At 43.2% G+C, this 22,333-nt stretch overlaps 2 protein-coding genes across 2 annotated transcripts; one reads left to right on the forward strand and one right to left on the reverse strand.

The window, feature by feature from the left end:
* Nucleotides 1-1,450: 1,450 nt before the first annotated feature.
* On the reverse strand, nt 1,451-7,952 carry CMPK2 (cytidine/uridine monophosphate kinase 2). The gene is made up of 5 exons (XM_086461558.1): nt 7,857-7,952; nt 7,650-7,767; nt 6,656-6,857; nt 5,266-5,499; nt 1,451-2,759 (listed from the first exon to the last, which is right to left on the reverse strand). Exons 1-5 carry the CDS (start codon nt 7,950-7,952, stop codon nt 2,639-2,641), a joined length of 771 nt encoding a protein of 256 aa, XP_086317684.1. The 3' UTR covers nt 1,451-2,638.
* Nucleotides 7,953-16,203: 8,251 nt separating this feature from the next.
* RSAD2 (radical S-adenosyl methionine domain containing 2) lies at nt 16,204-21,906 on the forward strand. Its single transcript, XM_086461559.1, has 6 exons — nt 16,204-16,570; nt 16,775-16,936; nt 17,406-17,635; nt 18,838-18,987; nt 20,827-20,859; nt 21,418-21,906. The coding sequence occupies exons 1-6, from the start codon at nt 16,204-16,206 to the stop codon at nt 21,580-21,582; spliced, it is 1,107 nt and encodes a 368-aa protein (XP_086317685.1). The 3' UTR covers nt 21,583-21,906.
* Nucleotides 21,907-22,333: the final 427 nt, after the last annotated feature.

The following is a 22,333-nucleotide window of genomic DNA, read 5'->3' on the forward strand; positions in this document are numbered from 1 at the left end:
GGTTGGATGGGGCTTGGAGTAACCTGGACTAGTGGGAGGTGTCCCTGCCCATGGCAGGGGGGCTGGAAGTAGATGAGCTTTAAGGTCCCTTTCAACCCAAACCATTCTGTGATTCTATGATGATTCTATGATCTTTGCAGGATCATCTCCTAAAGCTAGGTCTTCTGGTAAATCAATAAATTATCAAATTAGTAAATTTGCTGGGGTAGTAATAAAAGAAACAGGCTTTGGCATGTCTTCTGCCCTGAGGATGACTGACAGAGAGCAGCCATCGTCAGTGCTGGCAAAGGCCTGGCCTCCAGAATGGGCATGCTGCTGGCTGCAGGTAAGCAGGGATGCTCCAGGGGCTGACCACGCTCAGGACTGTGTGGCAGAGGCTGACGGTGCCAGGCCAGCCTTGTGTCATGGGCTAACCTCCCGGTCTTAACACAACGATCACACTCCAAAGCTGCAGAAAATCAGTTTTATCTACCAAGAAACAGCCTAAGTTTCTGAATCTGCATGGAAATATTTGGAGCTTCAGGTCTTTTAAGCACAGAAACCAAAATCCTGACCTCTTGTGGCCATCAAACTGCCCAGCAAAGCAGTTTCTAGCACATCAAGCAGGTGATGCTCTGGCTGGGTGCGCGATGGCAGGCATTCTGGTCCTCCTGTTGCCCCTCTCCCAGACCTGCCTGCATTTCAGCAGCCAGTGACAAACGCCTATGTTTGTTACAAATGGAAATTAAATAGTGCAGTCTTTCTTGACACTGGACAAAAATGTGGCATTTCTGCCACAGAAATGGGAAGTGTGGGAGTGATTATGCACATTAACATCCCACATGTGGCACACAACCTCTTGCAGACCTTTAATTCTAACAAAGACATGAGAAAGGGAATGTTGGTTTGGTCTACCTTGCTTTGCTGTTCTGTTAGTCTGCCTAAGTAGCTTTGGGTTAAAGAAAAACATGGACTATGAATATATACTGCATGTGTGTAATTAACAGTGTCTGATGCCCCTCGTTGAATATATATTCTCAGCACTCCTATAAATACAAACCTACACTTTCAAGAACTCAGCATCAAAACCCAGGCAGTCTGGCTTCAGGTGCAAGTTTGCATAAGGAGAAAAGGCGTTTAGTGGAGTTTCTCAGGCCAAGTGATCTCTTACCTGGAAAAGCTAAGGCTATACAATGTTTAGGGCAGGCACACTTTGTACCCTAATCATCCATGTGCAGTGATGCCCGCTATACGTGAATTTCCTACATGTAGGACTGAATACAAGAATGCTTCATAATTTCTAAAATACATGGAGCACCTACAACTATGCATTTTCAGTCTGCATTCATGCCAAATCTCAAGGCTACTGTTCTACAGACAATCGAACAGATACAACAGTGTGTATTACTAGTATGTATAAATGTATTATATTAATAGCATATACTCACAAACATTAAACCGTGCATGAAAATGTACTTTTATAAGTGGTTTTTTTTTTTCTACCACCTTGCATATACAGTTTGTATACAGGAACTGCAGTACTGAGTACATTTTTATTTACCGAATAGATTCACTGATAAGTGTGCTTGCTTAATACAGGAAAGTAAGTAAAAAGAGTGTTTTAGATCAAATTTCCATTTTAGTTATGTTCTTTCTGGATCTGCAGTTAATTTCTGATCCCACAAAGGCTTATCCATATGTTTAGTTTTACACTTAGGAGTAACAAAAGTGAAACTAATGTACATAAAAATAAGCCTTTGCAGAGCTGCACTCTTGATGGTAGCCTGCTTTCACATTCAAGACATGCAAAAACCCATGGAAGAAAGAACAGGTGAGGTGAAAAGGTTCAATCACTCCCACTGCTCAGATTCTCTGGTTTTTCATCTCACATTCTCTCAAAAGAACACAAATTCACATTAACAAATATTAATAGGATAGAGTAAATGTTTTGTAGAAAAATATTTTAGCAATCATTTATAAAGTGTTTTCAATTTCAGGCTCTTCTCAGGTCTCCGTTTCTAATATGCCAGCAATCTCCTGTTTCCCTCTGAAATTAATTGGTATTTCAGTAGCACATGTTGATAGGCTTGGACTTTATTAATTAGAGGCCTAAGTGCTTACTGGCCCTCACTTACTCCACATTTTTTCCAGTATGCCCAGAGCAGCAGCAGCTGCTCTATGTAAACAACATTAGGCCACTAGATTGCCTGTTCCTAAACGTTATGGTCATTTTATTGGTTTACTGCTGGATGAAATTTCAGCCTCTCCTTGGGCACCTCATGCTCCTGCTGCAGTCCAGTGAATTCTGGTACACAAGGATGCAGGAATACATTCTCCTGGTGATGAAGATGCAACACGATAGCATCTTGAAATGTCACAGTGTCAGAGAGCACTTTGAGGTACCTCTTACATGACTGTAGTATGTTTGTGGCTTCACTAAGAATGCTGAATAACATGTGAGTAGTATTTTGTCTTATACAGAAAAATACAGTAGGCAACGGTGAAACAGATAACCTGCATGGATTACTGTCAACACAAGAAAGAGAAGAATCTTCTGTGATGTGAAACACAGTGATGTGAAACACAGTGCATTTTCAGGTACCAAAATCAGAGGGGCAATAAAAAGTGTCTTTCAAGTGCTATTACACAGATGTTGCTTTCACAAAGCACAGTGTTTCTTAATTATTAGTAGCACTGTCTTGAGAACCTCTTCCTTGGAGGGGCTGGCATCGACCTCTTGGCATACAGGATTCACCATCCTTCTGTATGACTCTTCAACTCTATTTAAGAACAAAACAAGAGAAATGAAACTTCAAATTGCAGAGATATTAGTCATTAGTCATCAGTCTCAAAAGAAAGTGTTCACACTACAGAGACAAAGGAAAAAAACTTTATATGAACTAAGAACGAAATCTACTGCAAAAAGCAATAAACCATTAGTAACTATTACAACGCAAACCTCAAAGCACAGTTTCCTTGACTGATTCCCAGAGCTCTATCCATATTCATATGGCATGATTCAAGTATTTCTTTCTTTACAGCTTAGCACTTGATACAGTCTGGTATAGCAGTACAGTGGACAGCCTGCTTCTAACACCTGAATTAATTTATTCAGAGCCTGCTAAGGTGTCTCTGAACTATATGGCATGGCATTGTGTAGGTGTGCTCACTGACTGATCTCAGCTTTGAGTCACTGAATTACAGAGTTGACACATCGTTCAACCCTTTCCTCTGATCAACTTTGCTAACTGGATGAATACCAGGATCAAATACAGGATGAAAACTTCCTCGGTGAGACTACAAGCCTTCTCATAACGCAGACCTCTCCCACATTTAGCCTGTGAGGATGTGAATGAGGATGTCAATATAATTTTCCATGTTCCCACAATTAACAATGCCAAACATTCAAGGCCACAAGTCGTAAGACAAATCAAGCAAGATTCTGGATGTTCTCACATCCAGAGTGACACAATTAATGAGTAGAAATAACCAGGAATAAGAAGTAACAGAATTAGAACATGAAAGATTCTTAAATGACAGCATGTTTCCTAGCTCATGAACTGTGTGTCCACACAGAGTTCTATCAGAATTAAGCGATGGATATTTTTTAAGTATATCATCACCAGAAATGTTAAAAGCCCAGAAGCAGATTTCAGCTTTGTGATTTGTAGATATGGACACCGACATTCAGGGGTCTATACTGAGGTATCTACACAAGCACTAGGTATTTCCACTGTAGGCAATGATGATCTACTGAATACATTTGGTGGGGCAATTCAGCACACCCTGAGGTAGGTAGGATACCTAGGGGACAATTCAGTTCCTTAAGCAAATATATGTAGTACTGCTTGAGGTGCTCTGGACTATTTCATTTAGGTTCCAGTTGCTTGTCCAGAAAGCGTCCACAGATTCTGCATCACATCTGCCAGTCTCAGGCAGATGTCTCGTATCATATCAAACGGCTCTAGACACCTATGCTTAGATCACTGAGCTCCAAGCAGGTGGTGAGCAGGAACTTTGAAGCTATACTGGGACCTGAGACATTTAGCACAACTAAAGATATCTACAAGAGGAGACAGAAATTTTATTCCTTTAAAATGAAGCTCAATTCTAGACTTTTCTGGGGAAAAGGTTCTGCAGAGGGATCTGGACAGGCTGGATCAATGGGCTGAGGCCAATGCTAAGAGGTTTAATAAAGCCAAGTGTTGGGTCATGCACTTGGGTCACAACAACCCCATGCAGCGCTACAGGCTTGGGGATGAGTGGCTGGAAAGCTGCCCGGCAGAAAAGGACCTGGGGGTGCTGGTTGACAGCCGGCTGAACATGAGCCAGCAGTGTGCCCAGGTGGCCAAGAAGGCCAACAGCATCCTGGCCTGTATCAGAAATAGTGTGGCCAGTAGGAGTAGGGAGGTGATTGTGCCCCTGTACTCAGCACTGGTACCTCGAATACTGTGTTCAGTTTTGGGCCCTTCACTACAAGGACATTGAGGTGCTGGAGCATGTCCAGAGAAGGGCAAGGAAGCTGGTGAAGGATCTGGAGAACAGGTCCTATGAGGAGCAGCTGAGGGAACTGGGGTTGTTTAGCCTGGAGAAAAAGAGGTTGAAGGGAGACCTTATCGCTCTCTACAACTGCCTGAAAGGAGGTTGTAGTGAGGTGGGGGTCAGTCTCTTCTCCCAAATAACAAATGATAGGATGAGAGGAAATGGCCTCAAGTTGCGCCAAGGGAAGTTTAAATTGGACATTAGGAAAAATTTCTTTACCAGAAGAGTAGTCAAACATTGGAACAGGCTGCCTAGGGTGGAGCCACTGTCCCTGAAGGTGTTCAAAAAACATGTAGATATGGCACTTCGGGATGTGGTTTAGTGGGCATGGTGGTATTAGATCAATGGTTGGATTTGTTGATCTCAAAGGTCTATTCTAACCTAATGATTTTATGATTCTATGATTCAACTTCTTGTGTCCCAGTTACGGAATTTTTAGGTCTCTCTCCTTCATGACCTCAGTAAGAAAGGTGCTACAATAAAAGCAGCAAGTAGCAAAGTACAAGTATTTTAACGCAAAGCTCCTTTGTAGGAGAATTAAGTTCTTCACCTGCAGCTTTCAAATACTGTCAATAAGAAGTGACAGAATTTACCCTCGTCAGCCATAAATCCCTTCCAAAAAAACCCCAACCTAAAAGCTTAGAGATAGGAAATTCTTGTCCCAGTAACGTGAGTGGGACTTTTGCTACTGATCCCACAGGAGCCGAGACTGCCTCCATCGTCTTATTCCTCACTAAAGTGTACCTTTGGCGAAACAAGCTGTTAGCTTCCAGCTCAGCTTCCTCCTTCGTTTTCGCCAGCCCCCGACACTGAAGTCTCCGGACTCGCTCCTCAGGGTCAACAGTGAGGAGAAGAACAAGATCAGGTTTAAGCAGATCCTCAGGCCACTGGTACACCTCATCGTGAGCTGGTGGAAGACCCCTGACTTGTCCATTTATTTCAGTGGCAATTGTGTAGGCAGCTGTGCTGTGCCAGTATCTGTCAGGACAATAGAGAATGGAGAGAGAAATTTTAAAGACGACACTAATTCTTCAGCAATATAAGAGACAGGAGTCACCGTAACGACAATTGTAATAATGACAAGGTAGGTGACACTGTGATTTTGAAACGAAATGTAAAGAACAGTTCTGTGACATTCATTATTTCTTAACAGAGTGATAATACTCCATGCAATATACAGAATCACTTTGAATTATTAATTAAAACATATGGCAGAAGCTACATATTATGCAATGAGTATTCCAGATCTCCTATCAAAAGAAAGTCTTCTCATATAAGGAGAGAGGACAAAAGAAGAGTTACATTTTATGTCAAAACCCAATAACTGAGTCAGTTTTTTTGTGGTTCCTATCCTAATAAATGCAACAGATCTGCTAGAGAACATGCAGTCTTCAACCACATGTGAATGAAGAGAGACTTTATTAATGGTTATGCATTTCACCTGCATTTAACATTCCCACTGTTATGAGGCACTGTATATACTTCAGTGGGTTTGAGGCTGGTTAAAAACAGCACTCACACACATGCAAACAACTTCTGTGTATGTGTCCTGTCGGGGGGAGGTTACAGTACCTCTACTGAAACCAGCCAGAGGTTTCAAAGGGCATCTAAATTTTCTTTATTAAGAATAATACTGAACGCTGCCTAGACAGTTAGTGAAAACAAGAAATTACATAAATAAAACCAGAAAAGTGGGAAGTACATTGCTGGCTTTACATCCTCAAAGAGTAAGCCTACCTAAAACGCAGTCATTCTAATCCACCCGTATCTCAGATGCATCTCAGAGATAGCCGTGATGCGCAGCCCTCATTCTCCTCAGATTTGTTACAGAGTCCTGGTTTGGCTGAGGCTGCACAGTCCATGCCTCCACTATTCCTAACTGAAGATGTAATGCTTTCCATGTGTCCTAAAGCCAGTTATGAGTACTACAGTGATAGAAGCCCCCCATCTCAGTGTTATCATAAGCATTAGTCTTTAGAAGATTTAGTATTTATCTGACTGTCTGCAAAGCAGCACTTCCAAAGAAAAAGAAAAAAAAAAAGAAACCCAGAGACTATCATTGACAACTTCTGCTTGTAACACTGAACAACTGTACGATGGCAGTGGTATAAGATGACTTTTTAAATATACAAACCTGTCTATGATCACAGGTGCCTGAGTGGATGCTTTCGCGATTTCTGAAGCAAGAATGTAGTTCCCGGCAGCATAAAACGCTCTTTTAATGGGTGCTGGCTGATCATCAAATACTGTCCTCCACTGGCTGATGCAAGCTGGTGGGGACCTTAGCAGAATGCCATTCAGGGTGTCCTTAAGAGACTGAGTTACAGTGGTTTTGCCTGCATTTCATTTCCAGAAGGAAACATTTGTTATATTATACACCAGATACAACTGAGTTTTAAAAGCTGAAGAATGCTCCTACCTGTTCACTTGGAGCACATGTTCTGACAACTGACTATGTAACCTGAGTATCTTGTGATAAGGTGTTCAGCAGGAAATGATTATGACTTTGGTTTCAGGAATTACTACTCCACTTCCTACTCCCAGGGCCTTCCACCCCTCCCTCTCACCAGCTTTCAGTCTTCACTCCCTTAAATGCATTAAATACATGGCAATTTCTCTGTATTTCTCATTCACAATATTTTTTTAGGCCACAATTCATGTGGACATTGCCATGCTGTGAACCAATACTTTCTTTTTCGAGGTGATTTTCAGTTCTCTTTAACAGAAAACTCAGAAAACAAAGTTATTCAGAAGCAATTAGTATTTCTCTCTGAGACAAACTGCTGACAGTTCCTCAGGCTACCACTACTTTAGTTCATTTATTTGAAAACTCTCTCTACGTTTCATCACCTGCATGAGAAATTTAATTTCCAGTACTCCACTCTTTGTATTCTTTCACTGGCACAGATAAGGAATTCATCCATCAAATGAAAATTAGCATAGGGTGTTTGAGCTACAAGCAAGAGAAGCCAGACTGGTTTTTATAATTACTAATTCTTTCAAAGCCGTCACAGGCTTTGAGGAATTTTTGTTGAATTTTTAAGCCTTACGGCTGGCTGAAAGCCACAGCGGTTGCTCTTTCCAACAATTTCTCACCCGCGGATCTTCCAACCACGCATTGCTCTTACCCGTGGCATCCAGCCCCTCAAGAACTACGACAGGAAAAGCCCCCTTCTGCTGCTGCTGCTCAGGACACTTCTCCAGCAGGTCGAGCACCGCGCCGGCCTCCGGGATCCGCGCCGCGCACTGCAAGGACAGACGTGACCCTTCGCCCCCGCCGCCCCCCGCCGCCGGACGAGCCCCCCCGCCGCCCCGCAGCCCCGGCGGGCGCTCACCTCCCGCAGGCGGGCGCGGACGGCGGGAGCGGAGGGCGGCAGGACGTGGCGGAGGGGCTGGGGGCCCGGCGGCCGCGGGGCGCAGCGCTGCAGCATCGCCGCCGAGAGCCGGGGAGGCGGCGGCGGAGCCAGCGGGAAACGAAACTAACCCCGCCGGCCGGGAAGGCGCCTGGCTGCGGGGAAAAGGCCGGCCCGCAAGGGCCGCTCCCGGGAGGGGCGGGCTCTCTGCCTGCCCGCCCCGCTGTAGTGGCCCTGGAGTGAACGGGCTTGGTCCCCGCGGGAAACGGCTCCCTGCATGGATGAGCTGGAAGTGGGAAATGAAAGTCTTAGCCTCGGGATACGGTCTGGCCGCCCCCCGCGCCCCCCCGCCCCGGCCCCAGCAAAAAAAAAAAGGGTCAGATTCCCACGGAGTCCCGTGGTTGGATCCTGCTGGTGACAAAAAAAAAAAAAAAAAAAAAAAAAAAAGGAGGTGCAAATACACTCTGCTGCTTCGGACTGGCCCAAAGAGACGAGCAAGTCATAAACCAAATTGAACTGGTTTGCTGCCTTGCAGTGCCCAAGTAGCACCGAGCTGTCCAGGCATATTGGTAACTTAACCCCATTATTCTGTTACTCAGTGCCTTGACAACAAGACTAACAGACTCAAATAATTTGGGAAGTAAAATGGACTTTTATAAGCCTACAGTGTTTGCATAACTTTATGACGGCCAATTTCATCTTTCAACAGCTCAGGGGCAGGAACCAGAAGCACTGCAAATAGCTACAACACTTAACTTAGTTTCATGTCAACTCCTATGAGTAATGTTGCCCAAAATGTAGATTTTCAGTTTCTGAAATATGTAACTTGAAATGTAAGAGAACCTATACCTCTGCAGAATCCTATTTCTCCCTATCAATAGTTGGAAAACTGCCACTTAAAGTTAAGCCTCTGATGCATCTTCTGAAAGAATATACTCTCCAAGCAAGTACACTCTACAAGAAATTCCTCAGAAACTGGATGTCTTCCTCTGGTCAGCTCAAACATGCTGCACAAATATCTTTTCCTTAGCATATCTGCAGGGGGAGGGGAGCAGCTGGTAGGTGTCACAGAAGGGTCTGAGAAGACCCTCTGCCGAGTCACCAGGTTTAGACCAGACCCACTTGCTTTCTAAACTTCCTCTCAGAGAGGAGTCTAGGTGCGGCTGGATCCACTTTTAGCCCCCAACCGTAAAGAAGAATTTGGACCCTCGGTTCTGCCACAGAAGTCGGTTTACTTCAGTTCGAGCTGGATGCCTCCAGAGAGGGGCACCCCTCGGTTGTTTCCCTGTGCTTTTTAAGGCCTCAGAATCTCTTACATGAGGTGTCCACGCACCTGTCCATGTGATATGCACGGACTTTTTGTCCAACTAGCTTGTTTAATAGCTGTTCTTCCTCTACGATGATTGGAGTAACGTCTTTAGAATTGTATCTACTCCTGTAGTTTTACCATCCTCCTGTCTTATCTGCACCTGGAACTCATTGTTTTCTGTTGGCTTCAGAGAGAGTGGTTTCTGTCTCGAAGGTCTTTTCCTTGAGTTACAGATTTGGTCCCGTATATCTCGTTGTGCAAGGCTCCCAGTACTTCTCCATTTAACTAAACTTCAGCTGAAATTTTGCTTAGTCATGGCTTGTGGCCTAAGGCCTTAGCACTCCAGTCACTCATGCTAAGACAAGAAAAACAAGTTTCAATTTTAAGCAATTACACTATTAGTTCTAATATTCTACAAGTAAACTATTTTAATCCCCAACAGCAGGCAGTATTGGTTAGCTAGAGATCAGCTATACTTGTTGGAAACTGCCCATGCTAAGGAAGCTGGTGGATGGCTGAGCCAGAGCAGGAACTGGGAATACAGCCTTGGAGGCTCTTCCATACAGTCTCAGTTTTTTTCTTTTTCATACCGGAGAACTTTTGCGTTGTTCCACATCACTCAAACACAAGGCTCTGACAGCTGGGTATGGATGCCAGAAGACACAGGGTAAAACATGGTTCATTACACAAGAAGCCAATAGCTGGTAATTTTAAAAACATAATAATATGCACTACTAAGTCAGACTAGTGGTTTTTCTTGACCAATATTTCGTCTGGCAGAATGATATGCTGTGCATAAGCCTGGATTATCCACGGTCCCTTCTCCTAGTCCTCATGCTCCTCCAGCATTCACAGTCACCAAATTAGGAATGTTAGACAGCACATCCCCATCTCTTCCTTTTAACACCTATTTATGGATCCTTGCTTATACACCTAAAACCCTTTTCAACTTCATGATAGTCTACCTCCACAAGCACCTGTGGTCTCAAATTCCAGCGATGCACAATGTGTTGCGTAAAACCAATTTTATTTTCTAAGTTTTTAAACTCATATTCTACTTGTTTCAACAAGTGGCCATTCTAATAATATTACTGACTTCAGAGAATAACAGTTCAACATTCAGCTTCTCTATCACCTTCATGGTTTTGTAAAGCTCACTCAGCTTTATCATGTCAGAAATGAGAGCCTGCATCTCTTGTAAGGCAGATGCTTCATCGCCTTGATAATTTAGATGCAGGGATAACTTCTTTAACAGGGAGAGGTCTTGCTAAGACATGAAGACTTGAACTGTAGCTCTAGTCAAGGTATGGCTACACGTACTGAGGTTTCACAGAGCAGCAAAATAATGCCATCTGCCTTGTTCTCAATACCTTTCTGGATGATACGAAGCTTTTTGTTGGCTTTTTTTTGCTGCTGCCTCCCATTGATTTCAGAGGGGTGGCAACAGTGACTCCAAGATCTCTTTTCTGAGATGTAAGTGCCACTACTGAGCTCAGCATCAGGTATACAAGTTTTCAGTTATGCTTTCCTACATGCACTGCCTAACTTTTATCCACACTGAATTTTTCTGCCACTTTTCTGTTCTGTCATTTTTTTTGAGGTCTAACTGAATTGCAGCCAAGTTTCACTTCAAAAGCGCTTGAAAAGCTGGGCATGTTCCTTGCTGACCTGTCTGGCTCTTCTGTTTTTCTGTTTTCTTGATGCCACTGTTGCCTTTCCCCTCCCTGCTGACTAAATGGAAAGAGCTTACTTTCGTTTTTCCTTTTCCCCTCCCACCACCTTGGTATAACCTTGTTTACAAGCATTCCTGAGCCAAGTGGGTGGGGCTTCCATTCGCATTTATAATATGCTTACGAGATCAAGTATAATAGACGTGTGATGTCTGTCCTCCTGGCTAATTATTTAAAAGTATCTTCTTGCAATCTGTCTTTCTCATCAGATTATACACAAACAGTTCAGGTAAAAACATAGGAAAAGAGAGTTGCCTTTTATGTCCAAGACAGATCTTTATGTTCAAAATCAGTGTAGAGGCATGATGAATCTGTTTTTAAATTAACTTATTGTAAGTATTTTTCAGTTTCTTTCCAAGTATCTTTATTATTTCGTCTTCTGTATAAGATGAAATGATGTTGAGCAAATGTGCTAATTATGTGAAAAACAATATTCTGGAACTTCTTCACATCTTTGAGGGTCAACTGTGCCTGCATGTAGCTATAGGAAGGAGATACAGACACAAGAAGAAGCCCTATGACCATTCAAAAACTTTTTGATCCTCTCAAAGTAGAAAAAGAGGAAAAAAAACCCTGAAAATTAATCAACATAGAACTTTAGAAATATATGTAAATGCGCAGTCCTGTAATGCACATAAACAGCTCTCTGAGACACAGGCAGGATGAGAGAGCTGGGGTTGTTCAGCCTGGAGAAGAGAAGGCTCTGAGGAGACCTTATAGCACACTTCCAGTACTTAAAAGGGGACCTATAGGAAAGATGGGGAGAGACTCTTGATCAGGGAGTGTAATGATAAGTCGAGGGGTAACAGTTTTAAACTGAAAGACGGTAGATTCAGATTAGACATTAGGAAGAAGTTCTTCACTGTTTATTTAAGTTGAAGGCCCATAAAATGCATAGGTACATAAAATACACACAAATAGAGCATAACAGTTGTCATGGAGAATAAACTTTAAAGGACACCAGTAAAAGGTCCTCCAGTAAAGACAAAGGTCTGGGGATAAGATCATAAGAACACAGAAGCTGACGCTGTACTTAGTGTCAGGCCAAGAGACCATCCTCTTCTGCCCATGACAGTGGCCAGTGCCAGATGTTTGGAGAAGAATATGGAAAGGACACAGAAGGATCCTTCTCCCAACATCTTGTCCCAGATTCTAGGAGTCATCTGTTTAAACACTTCCTGAGCTGCAGATCACATACACACCATCAAGGGCCCACGGTGGGCTTCTTTAGATGTGCCTAATCTGTGTCTACATTTATATTGTGCTTCATACATGTTTCACACCGTAATTGCACGTGGGTTTTAACATTCTATTTGGTAATTTCAGTGGCACCCCCTGGATTCCTGCATCCCAAGGAGCGATGAGTCACTGCAAGTACAAGATCCTTGACAGAATCCCATTTATGGGATGCAACAGGGGAGAGACTATTTCCAGCTGGGACTGGAGCAAGAAGTAGTAAATGTATCAAATGCTAGAAACTACATCTGCCATTGCGTGACTTGCCTGGTGGTCCTTGGACCATTTCTGGTCCTCACCGGTGACGTGATAACAGGTCCTCCTTTAACCTTATTTATGTTACTGGTTCATGTCAGTAATTTCCTTTCCCTAGCAAGATACTGTTTGACCGGAACTGCCAACTAGCCACACTGCAGAAAGCAATCTTTTTATTTAAGTAAATAAAAATACATTATTTAGATAAATAACATAGAATTGTTTTAAAGTTTTGCTTTCCTAGCAACTAGGTAGCACAAAAGCATTATCCATCTTCATCCAGTTCAATTCTTCTGTGCTAGTTGTGTACCTATGTACCATCGATCAATAACAATATTCATTTTGAAAAATTATCTTTAAAAGTTTTTTTGGTGCAGATTTGCAGAATTGAAACATTTTGAGTACTGGGACTCTATCATGCCACTGTAAGACAACTTCTATAGGAAAGAAAGGGAAGGAATCAGACTTCCAACCACTTTCAAATGAACATCGTGCTTTTCTGAGCCTCTTCTAGAACGCTCCAAGACAGACAATTTCATTAAAGTTCTTGCTTGCAACATTTCTTGTAGATTCAAAGCTAGTGTACAAAAATGCACATTCGTGTTTTCTTGTAGGTCTCACCATAGAGCCTGTGAGCTAGAACAGCTTGGGAAGTAAAGCATGAATGTCTTTCCTGTTGCTGCTATGACTTGTGCATCAGTCCAGGTCTGGGTTTACTTTGTGGGGCTTTACAGTGATGCAGAGAGTGTCATCTGAAAACATACCTAGTTGAGGCCAAAAATAGAGAGAGCTTTTATAATTGCCATTTTCTAAGAAAGCATAGATAAAATTACAGAGAATAGGAAGTCTGGAGTAAGCCTAAGTGTTAGGTTCTCTGCAAGTTTGGTTTCTTGAAACAGACATCTTCCCTTTCAAAGAAAAACAGTTTAAAAATGGCAATGTTTTAGTTTACGGATTCATTGAGCAACACTCTGCTGACATGCTCTTGGAGCGTTTGTGTATCAGATCTAAGTCTTGTGTTGGGAGAAATCAGTAATAATCAAGGATTTTTTACTGATTTTGGAAATTAAGTATTTTGAACAGAATTTTCCTGTCTAGCTGAGGCACTAGGCAACAAGCTCAGGGCTGAGGCTGCAATAGGTCTAGGTCACTATGCCAGCCTCAGTGGATCTTCGGTGATTCCCAGACTTTCAGAAGGTCAGGGAAGTTTCTGAGACAAGGTGAGCTAAGTGATAATTTGTCACCTGCAGTAAGATCTCCATGCAAAGCTACATGCAGACATTGTGAGCTTGGTGACATACATAGAATCACAGAATGGTTTGGGTTGGAAGGGACCTTAAAGACCATCGAGTTTCACCTCCCCTGCCATGGGCTGGGACACCTCCCACTACACCAGGTTCCTCAAACCCCCTTCCAACCTGGCCTTGAACACTGCCAGGGAGGGGGCAGACACAGCTTCTTTGGGCAACCAGTTCCAGTGCCTCATCACCCTCACAGTGAAGAACTTCCTAATATCTAATCTAAATCTCCCCTCTTTCAGTTTGAAACCATTACCCCTCGACCTATCACTACACTCCCTGGTAAAGAGTGCCTCCCCATCTTTCCTGTAGGCCCCCATTAAGTACTGGAAGGCCGCTATAAGGTCTCCCTGGAGTGGAGCCTTCTCTTCTCCAGGCTGAACAACCCCAACTCTTTCAGCCTGTTCTCACAGAGGAGGTGCTCCAGCCCCCTCATCATCTTCGTGGCCCTCCTCTGGACCCGCTCGAGCAGGTCCCTGTCTTTCTTATGCTGGGGGCCCGTATACATACATGTATAGATATATACACACACACGTACGTACTCAGACACAACACTATTTCTTGAGATGCACAATTTGAAGTGTTACATTTGTCTTTAAGATCTTGTGCTCACCTCAAGTGTTAGTAGAAGTTTTCCACCTCAAAGGAGGGAGAAAGGCTGTACACCCTGTATCTGAACTGTCTCAGCTTGACACAGACAAAAGGTGGGAATGAAGTGAGAAAGGAATTTGAATTGGGGCCAGAGAGGATACAAAATGGTGTAGAGTTCCTAACATGAAGCAGAATGGATGTATGGAGCGAGGGGGAAACAGAGCGCACCAGACTTCTTCAAATTAATTGAAGCACTGAAATCACCAAGGAGCAACTTCAATTTAAGGTTTCAGTCTGAACTTGCGTTGTCTTGTCTTCCTCCTTTTGCAATTCCATTTTCAAATTTGTGATCAACAAAGGCTTTACTTTATTAGAAATCCTGCTTTCCTTAAGCTTGTGTCTTACATAAACCTCAAGGAACCAGAAGGGCACATGGATAATTCCTTCCATGGTAACTTGCTGAAATAGTCTCTGCTGACAAGCTCCAAAACAATTTTGGAAAGCCTCGGGAACTGAGATATTTCCTACCATGCTACAGCAATGCACTTGTGAGGTGGCATTACTGGGGCTTGACACAGCAAGAAGTCTCCTATCCTGCCCTACTGGCATGATTCTGTTCCAACAAGAAGAGCTGACTGAAGGCAGTGTGAAGCTGAAAAGCCATGGAGGACCTCTTGGAATGTCTAGTCACATTGGAGGAGTGTGGATAGCAATTGGTGCTATGGTGGAGGTGCCCCTTCTCCAGCAATAGCTGTTGTGCCACCAAGGTTTTGAGAAATATGGGAATTGGCAGCTTGGTCCCAGTCTCTCCTGGTGTTACCAAGAGGAGACAGCCATCTGTCCCGCCAGTGTGTCACCTCAGGCAGCTGCCAACCTTTCCTGCTGTTAAAGCTAACCTTATATTCAGCTTAGTGCAGTAGCTTTGCTTGAGGTGCTTTAGGCAGTATTGGAGACCAAGAGTTAAAGAACCTTGAATTATTTTCTTTTCATGAACCTGAAGTCATCAGGCTCCCTAATCTGGAGTGCTCTGCAATGCAAACCTGTTTAAACATTGCTGTCTCCAAGAAGGATGCAGCACAGGTATAAAATAACTCCATAGGACGAGGGGAAATGGCCTCAAGTTGTGCCAGGGGAAGTTTAGATTGGACATTAGGAAACATTTCTTTATTGAAAGAGTGGTCAAGTATTGGAACAGGCTGCCCAGGGAAGTGGTGGAGTCACCATCCCTGGAGGTGTTCAAAAAATGGGATATGGTTTAGTGGACATGGTGGTGTTGGGTTGATGGTTGGACTTGATGATCTTAGAGGTCTTCTCCAACCTAATGATTCTGATTCCCTCTGCTTCACAAGTCGCACCGTTTTTGACCAGAAGAACTGGAGCCCCTGAGCCCACACACATCAAAAGGCGTCCTGAGGCGCCAGACGTGCTCAAACCAGCTATATCAGCCCCAGGCAGCCGGCGGGCCGAGAAGGGGACCTGGGCGGCTGCGGGGCTCGGGTCGGGGCGGGAGAAGGCAAACAGCGGGCTGAGCCAGCGGCTCCGTGCCAAGTTTCCCTTCCCCGAGAAAGGAAAGCGAAACCGGGCGCTTCCCAACGCCGCGGCACGGCTCGGCTCGGCATAGGGGGGAGGGAGGGAGGGAGGGAGGGGAGGGACCGTCGTGCTTTTAAGAGCCGAGAGCCGGGAGCCTCGCTGCAGCTTGCGAGGCGAGCCGGGTCGAGCCAAGCCAAGCCAAGCCAAGCCAAGCCAAGCCAAGCCAAGCCAAGCCAAGCCAAGCCAAGCTAAAACGAGCCGAGCCGGGCCGAGCGGAGCCAAGACGAGCCGAGCCAAGCCGCATCAACTCGAACCGAACCGAGCTCAGGCGGGTCCAAGCGAACCGGAGGGCATCCCGCCGAGACAAGCCGAGCCGAGCCATGCCGATCCGAGCCATGCCCCTCGGCGGGCTGTGGCGCCGGCCGCTGGCGGTGGCGCAGGCGGTGCTGGCGGCGCTGTGCGGGCGGCTGGGCGCGCTGTGCTGGAGCCTCCTCCTGCCCCTGCCCCTGCCTCTGCCCCTGCCCGGCTGGCGGCGGCTCTCGGCCCCCGGCCCCTCCGCCCGAGCGCGCCCCCAGCGGGAGCCGAGGTGGGAGTGGGACGACGCGTCCCCGACGCCCACCAGCGTCAATTACCACTTCACCCGGCAGTGCAACTACAAGTGCGGCTTCTGCTTCCACACGGCCAAGACCTCCTTCGTGCTGCCCCTGGAGGAGGCCAAGCGGGGGTTGGAGATGCTCAAGGAGGCGGGTGAGTCCGCGGGGGAGCCGCCGGTGGGAGACGGGGCGGGGGGATGCGCGGCGGCCGCGTCGCGGCGGGACCAAGTGGCGTCGAAGAAGTTCTCCCGGGGGCTATCCCTCTTCATGTCGCTGCAGTCGGGCACTGGCAGCGTGTGGAAGGAGAGGGCAATAGGGAGACAGAGGTTTACAGCGCCTTTCTTTGGTCCTTTTCTAGGAATGGAGAAAATAAATTTCTCGGGAGGAGAACCGTTTCTTCAGGATAGAGGCGAATTCGTAGGCAAACTGGTCCAGTTTTGCAAGCAGGAGTTGAAGCTACCAAGCGTCAGCATTGTTAGCAACGGCAGCCTGATTAGAGAACGGTGGTTCAAGAAGTACGGTAAGGAAAAAACACTGTGCACAGAAGCACTGGTGGGGCTTGGGAGCCTCCTCGGGGGAGCCTCGTCGAAAGATGGGGTTTGGTGCAGGTGGGAGATGGCTTGTTAGTGATTGATTTACTGTAAACGCAAACCAAACGTAAATACCGGTGAAATGTTGTTAATTATGTGTTGTGGACATAGGCAGTTTGTACTATAGCCTCTTTGGTATAGTAGTATAGTAACATCATAGCTCAGACTGTCTCCATAATGCTGGGGACAGACACATGTGCCCACACACACACACACAGACACACACACAGTGTTTTTATGCTGCTGCTGCTGTGGCTTTTGTGGTTCATGTGATGAGTCCACAGAACTGTATTTACATGGCACTTTGTGACAAATCACAAGGAACTGAAAGTGAGCAGAGTCCTGTCAGCTTTTAACTGAGGGACTGAATATTAATCAATTTTTAAAACTTGGTTTTAGGTGAATATTTAGACATCCTGGCAATCTCATGTGATAGTTTTGATGAGGATGTCAATGTTTTGATTGGCCGTGGTCAAGGAAAGAAGAACCATGTGGAAAATCTGCATAAACTGAGACAGTGGTGCCGAGAGTACGCTGTTGCTTTCAAAATAAATTCAGTGATCAACAGATTTAATGTTGAAGAAGATATGAATGAGCAGATCAAGGCACTCAACCCTGTGCGCTGGAAGGTAAGAAGGTAGTGCCTACCATAGGTTTCCTGTGCAGAGAAAAGTAACAGTGAAGTCCTGGAGTTGTCTGAACCTCTAATGACCTCAGTCAGATCTCCAGGTTAAATGGAGCCAAATATGTCAAGAATCTTTTTTGTTGTGATATGTACAGGAAATTACGATTTCAGCATATGTAGATCTAGGTTTTGTATGATGTTAAAAATAAGGTAGAAGGTCTTTAACATTTAAAAAAGTGTCATGGTGTAGAGAAAATGAGGAAAAGTTAGTGGACAATGACACTTTAGCGTTAATACATCATTACCAATATATAAGTGTACAGTAGACATTAATGGTCAGTGTGCATATCTTACAATATTTTCTACTAGAAGTGTATTAAATACATTTTTATAAGTTTGCAAATGGGTAGAGATAATGTGATATGGGAAAACTTGTAGAATAATTTCTCATTATTTGCTTAATGGAAATTGGTATACACACATGATTTCCCAGGAAAAAGAAAAAAAAATCACCGTGAGTGAAATCTTGGTCCTACTAAAGGAGTGTAAGAAAAATATGACATACATTTTAACATTTGATCAAGCTTCCTGGCCTACTTTCTTACTGGGTTACAGAGCACATTGATGGCAAAGGCACCTTTTTCCCCCCAAAGTCTATTCTGAATGTATTCGAGGACTTGGCCTTTAGAAGGAGGCTGTTAAGTAGACAAACTATTACATTTTGTTTCTGGGGAGTCATCCCTATCTTTTCTGTGACCATCTGAAGCTAGTTAAACTTATGGTCGTTAATCAGGTTAAAATCTTTAGGAATAAAGTTTGACTTGATAGTCTGCATTGTACATAGTACTTACTGGCATTTATAATACAGCCATACTATTTGAGGTTCAATCAAAAGTTTATTTGAGCTTTGATTATCTGTGCCCTTATTAAGATCAGAGCAGTTAAGATTTCTGTGGAAACCTGATCAGGAACCATGACTGTATAATTACATTTAAAACTACATAATGTTAATTTGCTAAAAATAAATCTGCATTGTGCCCTTTGTGTAGTATGCACTTACTGCAATTTGTGTCAGTGTAGCTCCACTGACAGAAAAATTAAAGACATTGCTACTGAGACTACTGAAGGTTTTTGTCATGGTGACAGTCTCTTATCCTCAAGGCAAGTGAAAATATAAAATCTTAACCGGGTGCCTTCTGTCTTCAGGTATTCCAGTGCCTGCTCATTGAAGGGGAGAACAGTGGTGAGGACGCCCTGAGAGAAGCAGAGAAATTTATTATCAGTGATGAAGAGTTTGAACAATTCCTGGATCGCCACAAAGATGTCTCCTGTTTGGTACCTGAATCTAATCAGAAGGTAAAATTGAAAGTGTCCTTTTGTAACTTTATTTTCAAATAAAGTAGGAAAGATGGAAAGGAACTAGAAGCTTTCATGGCAATTGACACTTTCCCTATTAGTATTGGCTTAGAAAAGGTATAGTACCACTTTGCCAGCAACTGGTTTTGTTATGTGGTGAAAGTCAAGGGTTTTAATTTTCTTTAAGGCTTTTTATTGACCACAAAGTTATTAGTAGAAGAATTAAAACTCTTTGATCCCAGTCCTGCAGAAATCAGTGGGAGTCCTCTCACAGCATCGCATGGGCCTCTGTGCAGTGAGATGGGTGTATAAAGTATCAGCACAGCAACTGGAGAAACTGAGTTTTCCACAGCTGAGTGGTGAACTCTAAACAATAATTATGCCCTTTGGAATTGAATAGCTCTTCCTCACCAGGGCACAAGATCCTGCTAAGGTTGAATCTTAATGTAAACACACTTTATACTCTAAGCATGGTTTCCTAATAGAGTTATGCTATGGCCGTGTCATCGACCTACAGTAAATAAGAGATCGTCCCAGCCAGCATTATATTGCATTTGAAGGAACAAGAACTAGTATTTTGCCTGACACATCTTAGTGGGTACTCCTTCCCACAATAGCCACATTTTTAACATTGTTTATCTGAACTCCTTTGGACAGCACGTTTGGGCTCTTAATTCACAAGGAGACACCTTGTGCCTCTGCAGAGCCCAGCAGTTAACTTGGTGAGCTGCCATCCAGCGTATGTTAGCTGCAGTAAAGGACTTTAGTGCCTAAGAGTGGAGCTCAGGACATTTTGTAAGATGCCTACAGACCCTACACATTGCATGAGAAGAGTTAGAAGACTCACTGTGAAGAAATTTTATGAACTGAGTGAGGAGATACTAAGCTGAACCAAGTTCAGGAATGCCTTCAATCTCCCATCTCGTGTTCCTTTTCCTCTGCACAGATTAAGAGTCTCCTTTTACAGTTTACTTCTTAATGTACAGAGAGCTCAAGTGAGCAGACTGGGTTGCCTTTACTGTGTAAGACATAGAAGTGGGACTGAACAGTCTAGCGTTGAAGGCATTTGGTGGGAGAGAGCACTCATCAGAGAAGGTGTTTAGATGAGAACCCAGAACTGTTTCTACATTTTTTTCCATGTAAGAAGTCCTGCAAAAAAAAAGAGTAGACTTCCCTCAGTAGGTTTGGTTCCAGAAGACTGTTTAGATTTCTGTTAAACCTGTGTCAAAGATGGGCAACAAATTGATCATTTCCCATTCTACATAGCAGTAAGCTCCAGCTACCCAGAGAGTTTTAGGAAGGATCACGTAGGAGATGCCCAGTTAGCTGAGCAAACATGTCTTATTTCAGCTGTTAGCCTATTTCTTGGTGCAGACCTGAGGGCTTTTTGAGCTGGGAGATTACCTTTGAGCTGCGAGAACACCTTTGTCTCCTGGGGTGATAATTAAATACCCCAGCTTAAATGGTCATATCATTCGTTTGGCAAATGACATAATCATTCCAGTATGCAAAATGTTGTAACTTCAGCTGGTGTAGAAGTTAATAGAAAACTTGGATATTATTTAAAACACCTTTGTCCAGTTAGGCACCTACATTTCAGTTAGATACTTGAGAGGTCATATTCCAAGAATTAATGGTTTATTCATGCATTAAGTCATACTAGTAATTCTGTTTACTTCTATAAATTTGATCCAAGCTCACTGAAATAGTGCTAAGACACTGTTTCAAAGATTTGGATCAGGCTTTGAATGAATAGTTGCTTGTCTTGTCCTTGATTTTTCACGAGAATGGAATTTTGTTTTGTATATTAATTTAGTTTTTTCTTTTGATCTATTGCAGATGAGGGATTCATACCTCATTCTGGATGAATATGTAAGTCTCTGATACTTGGTATTTGTATGCTAATATATGTATGTATACAATACTGATAAACAATTCAATTTACTGTGAATTCTATAAAATAATTTTACCATGTAGTACAAGGAATAGATGTAATTTCTTCCCATCAAACATACTGAGAACTTGAATTAAGTATGACCTAAGGAGAAATTGCCATCAGGTTGCATGTATAATCATTACATCATGAATCTTAATGTGTAGATGTGTATCTTTGCAGGACATCTTTGCTGTTTTTCTTTAATTTAAAAATACAGAACTTATCCTGAAAGTTAAGTTTGAAAGAGCCTACTTAGTTTACATGTAACTGAAGAGCAAACATTTAATCTTCAGTAATTATGGTATGGCTTTGTTCCTGCTAAGATGCCTCAGTGTGTCTAAACGTGAGCTTCTGAGCCTTCTAAGGACTACAGTGAAACTGTTCATGCACTTAACATAGGCTTTCATAGGATTACAGTGCCACTTGTTTAATTCTGTAGAAAAATCAAGCTTTTAAAAATGTACTTTCTAATGTCTTATCTATTGATATTCCAGATGCGTTTCCTAAACTGTAGAAATGGACGGAAGGAGCCTTCCAAGTCTATCCTAGATGTTGGTGTAGAAGAAGCTATAAAATTTAGTGGATTTGATGAGAAGATGTTCCTAAAAAGAGGAGGAAAGTATGTGTGGAGTAAAGCAGACATGCAACTGGACTGGTAGCTTGGTATATTATACAGACTGATGTTCAGTATAACTCTATATGTGAACTTGTTAAATGTTTTTAGAATGTAGATTATGTTTTTATCTACTGTTTGGCTGAACATTACCAAGTACCGTCAGAGCTTTCATGTAAATAGATCTCAGAAATCAATTTTCTATTCCATTGTATGAAGGACTTAAGGGCAAACCGTTAATACAATGTCACACAGGAAACTGTTTTAAGATAATGCATAAGTGTATATGCCAGAAAACAAACCAAAACCCACCCCAATCAATTTTATTCATTATAAACAGCTGTAATGACATACATAAGTGGAAACTCTTGAATCACTATTCTGCCTCGTTCATATGGAAGGATGGATACAGTTCCTCACTAGATCACAAGAGGGCCACCTGTCAGTCCTTTGGAAGCAGCCCCTGCCTTTTTCAGGGGTAACAGAAGGTCAGAATCATCAATCATCTAGGAATCATCAATTTGTAATAATATATTTAAAAGGAAATCGAGATGAAAAAATTGGCAATTTTCATTCTTTAAGACTTAACCATAAAAGTGTCTGCTGTTGTTCTCCTTCTCCTTCATAGACACACATTACATTTCCAAAAATGTTGGGGGATGTGATTTTCTGTGAAAATGTATATTTAGTCATGAAAGGATATTGTATTTGTCCTAAAACTTAAAAATGCATTTTACCCAATGATGAGCAACTTCTTCTTTCACATTGGCAATGGCCTTAGTGCTAACAAATATTTA

This window comes from Leptosomus discolor, chromosome 2 (assembly GCF_034619465.1).
Source record: "Leptosomus discolor isolate bLepDis1 chromosome 2, bLepDis1.hap2, whole genome shotgun sequence".
In the NCBI taxonomy this organism is placed as follows: Eukaryota; Metazoa; Chordata; class Aves; order Leptosomiformes; family Leptosomidae; genus Leptosomus; species Leptosomus discolor.

Excerpts from the sequence above, each read along its gene's own strand:
- CMPK2 (XM_086461558.1), bottom strand. The coding sequence starts at position 7,952 with ATGCTGCAGCGCTGCGCCCCGCGGCCGCCGGGCCCCCAGCCCCTCCGC. Across the intron at positions 7,768-7,856 it reads TCCGCGCCCGCCTGCGGGAG|TGCGCGGCGCGGATCCCGGA; the intron begins GTGAGCGCCCGC and ends CTGTCCTTGCAG. Across the intron at positions 5,500-6,655 it reads GCACCTGTGATCATAGACAG|ATACTGGCACAGCACAGCTG; the intron begins GTTTGTATATTT and ends TTGTCCTGACAG.
- RSAD2 (XM_086461559.1), top strand. The coding sequence starts at position 16,204 with ATGCCGATCCGAGCCATGCCCCTCGGCGGGCTGTGGCGCCGGCCGCTG. Across the intron at positions 16,937-17,405 it reads ACGGTGGTTCAAGAAGTACG|GTGAATATTTAGACATCCTG; the intron begins GTAAGGAAAAAA and ends ACTTGGTTTTAG. Across the intron at positions 20,860-21,417 it reads ACCTCATTCTGGATGAATAT|ATGCGTTTCCTAAACTGTAG; the intron begins GTAAGTCTCTGA and ends TTGATATTCCAG.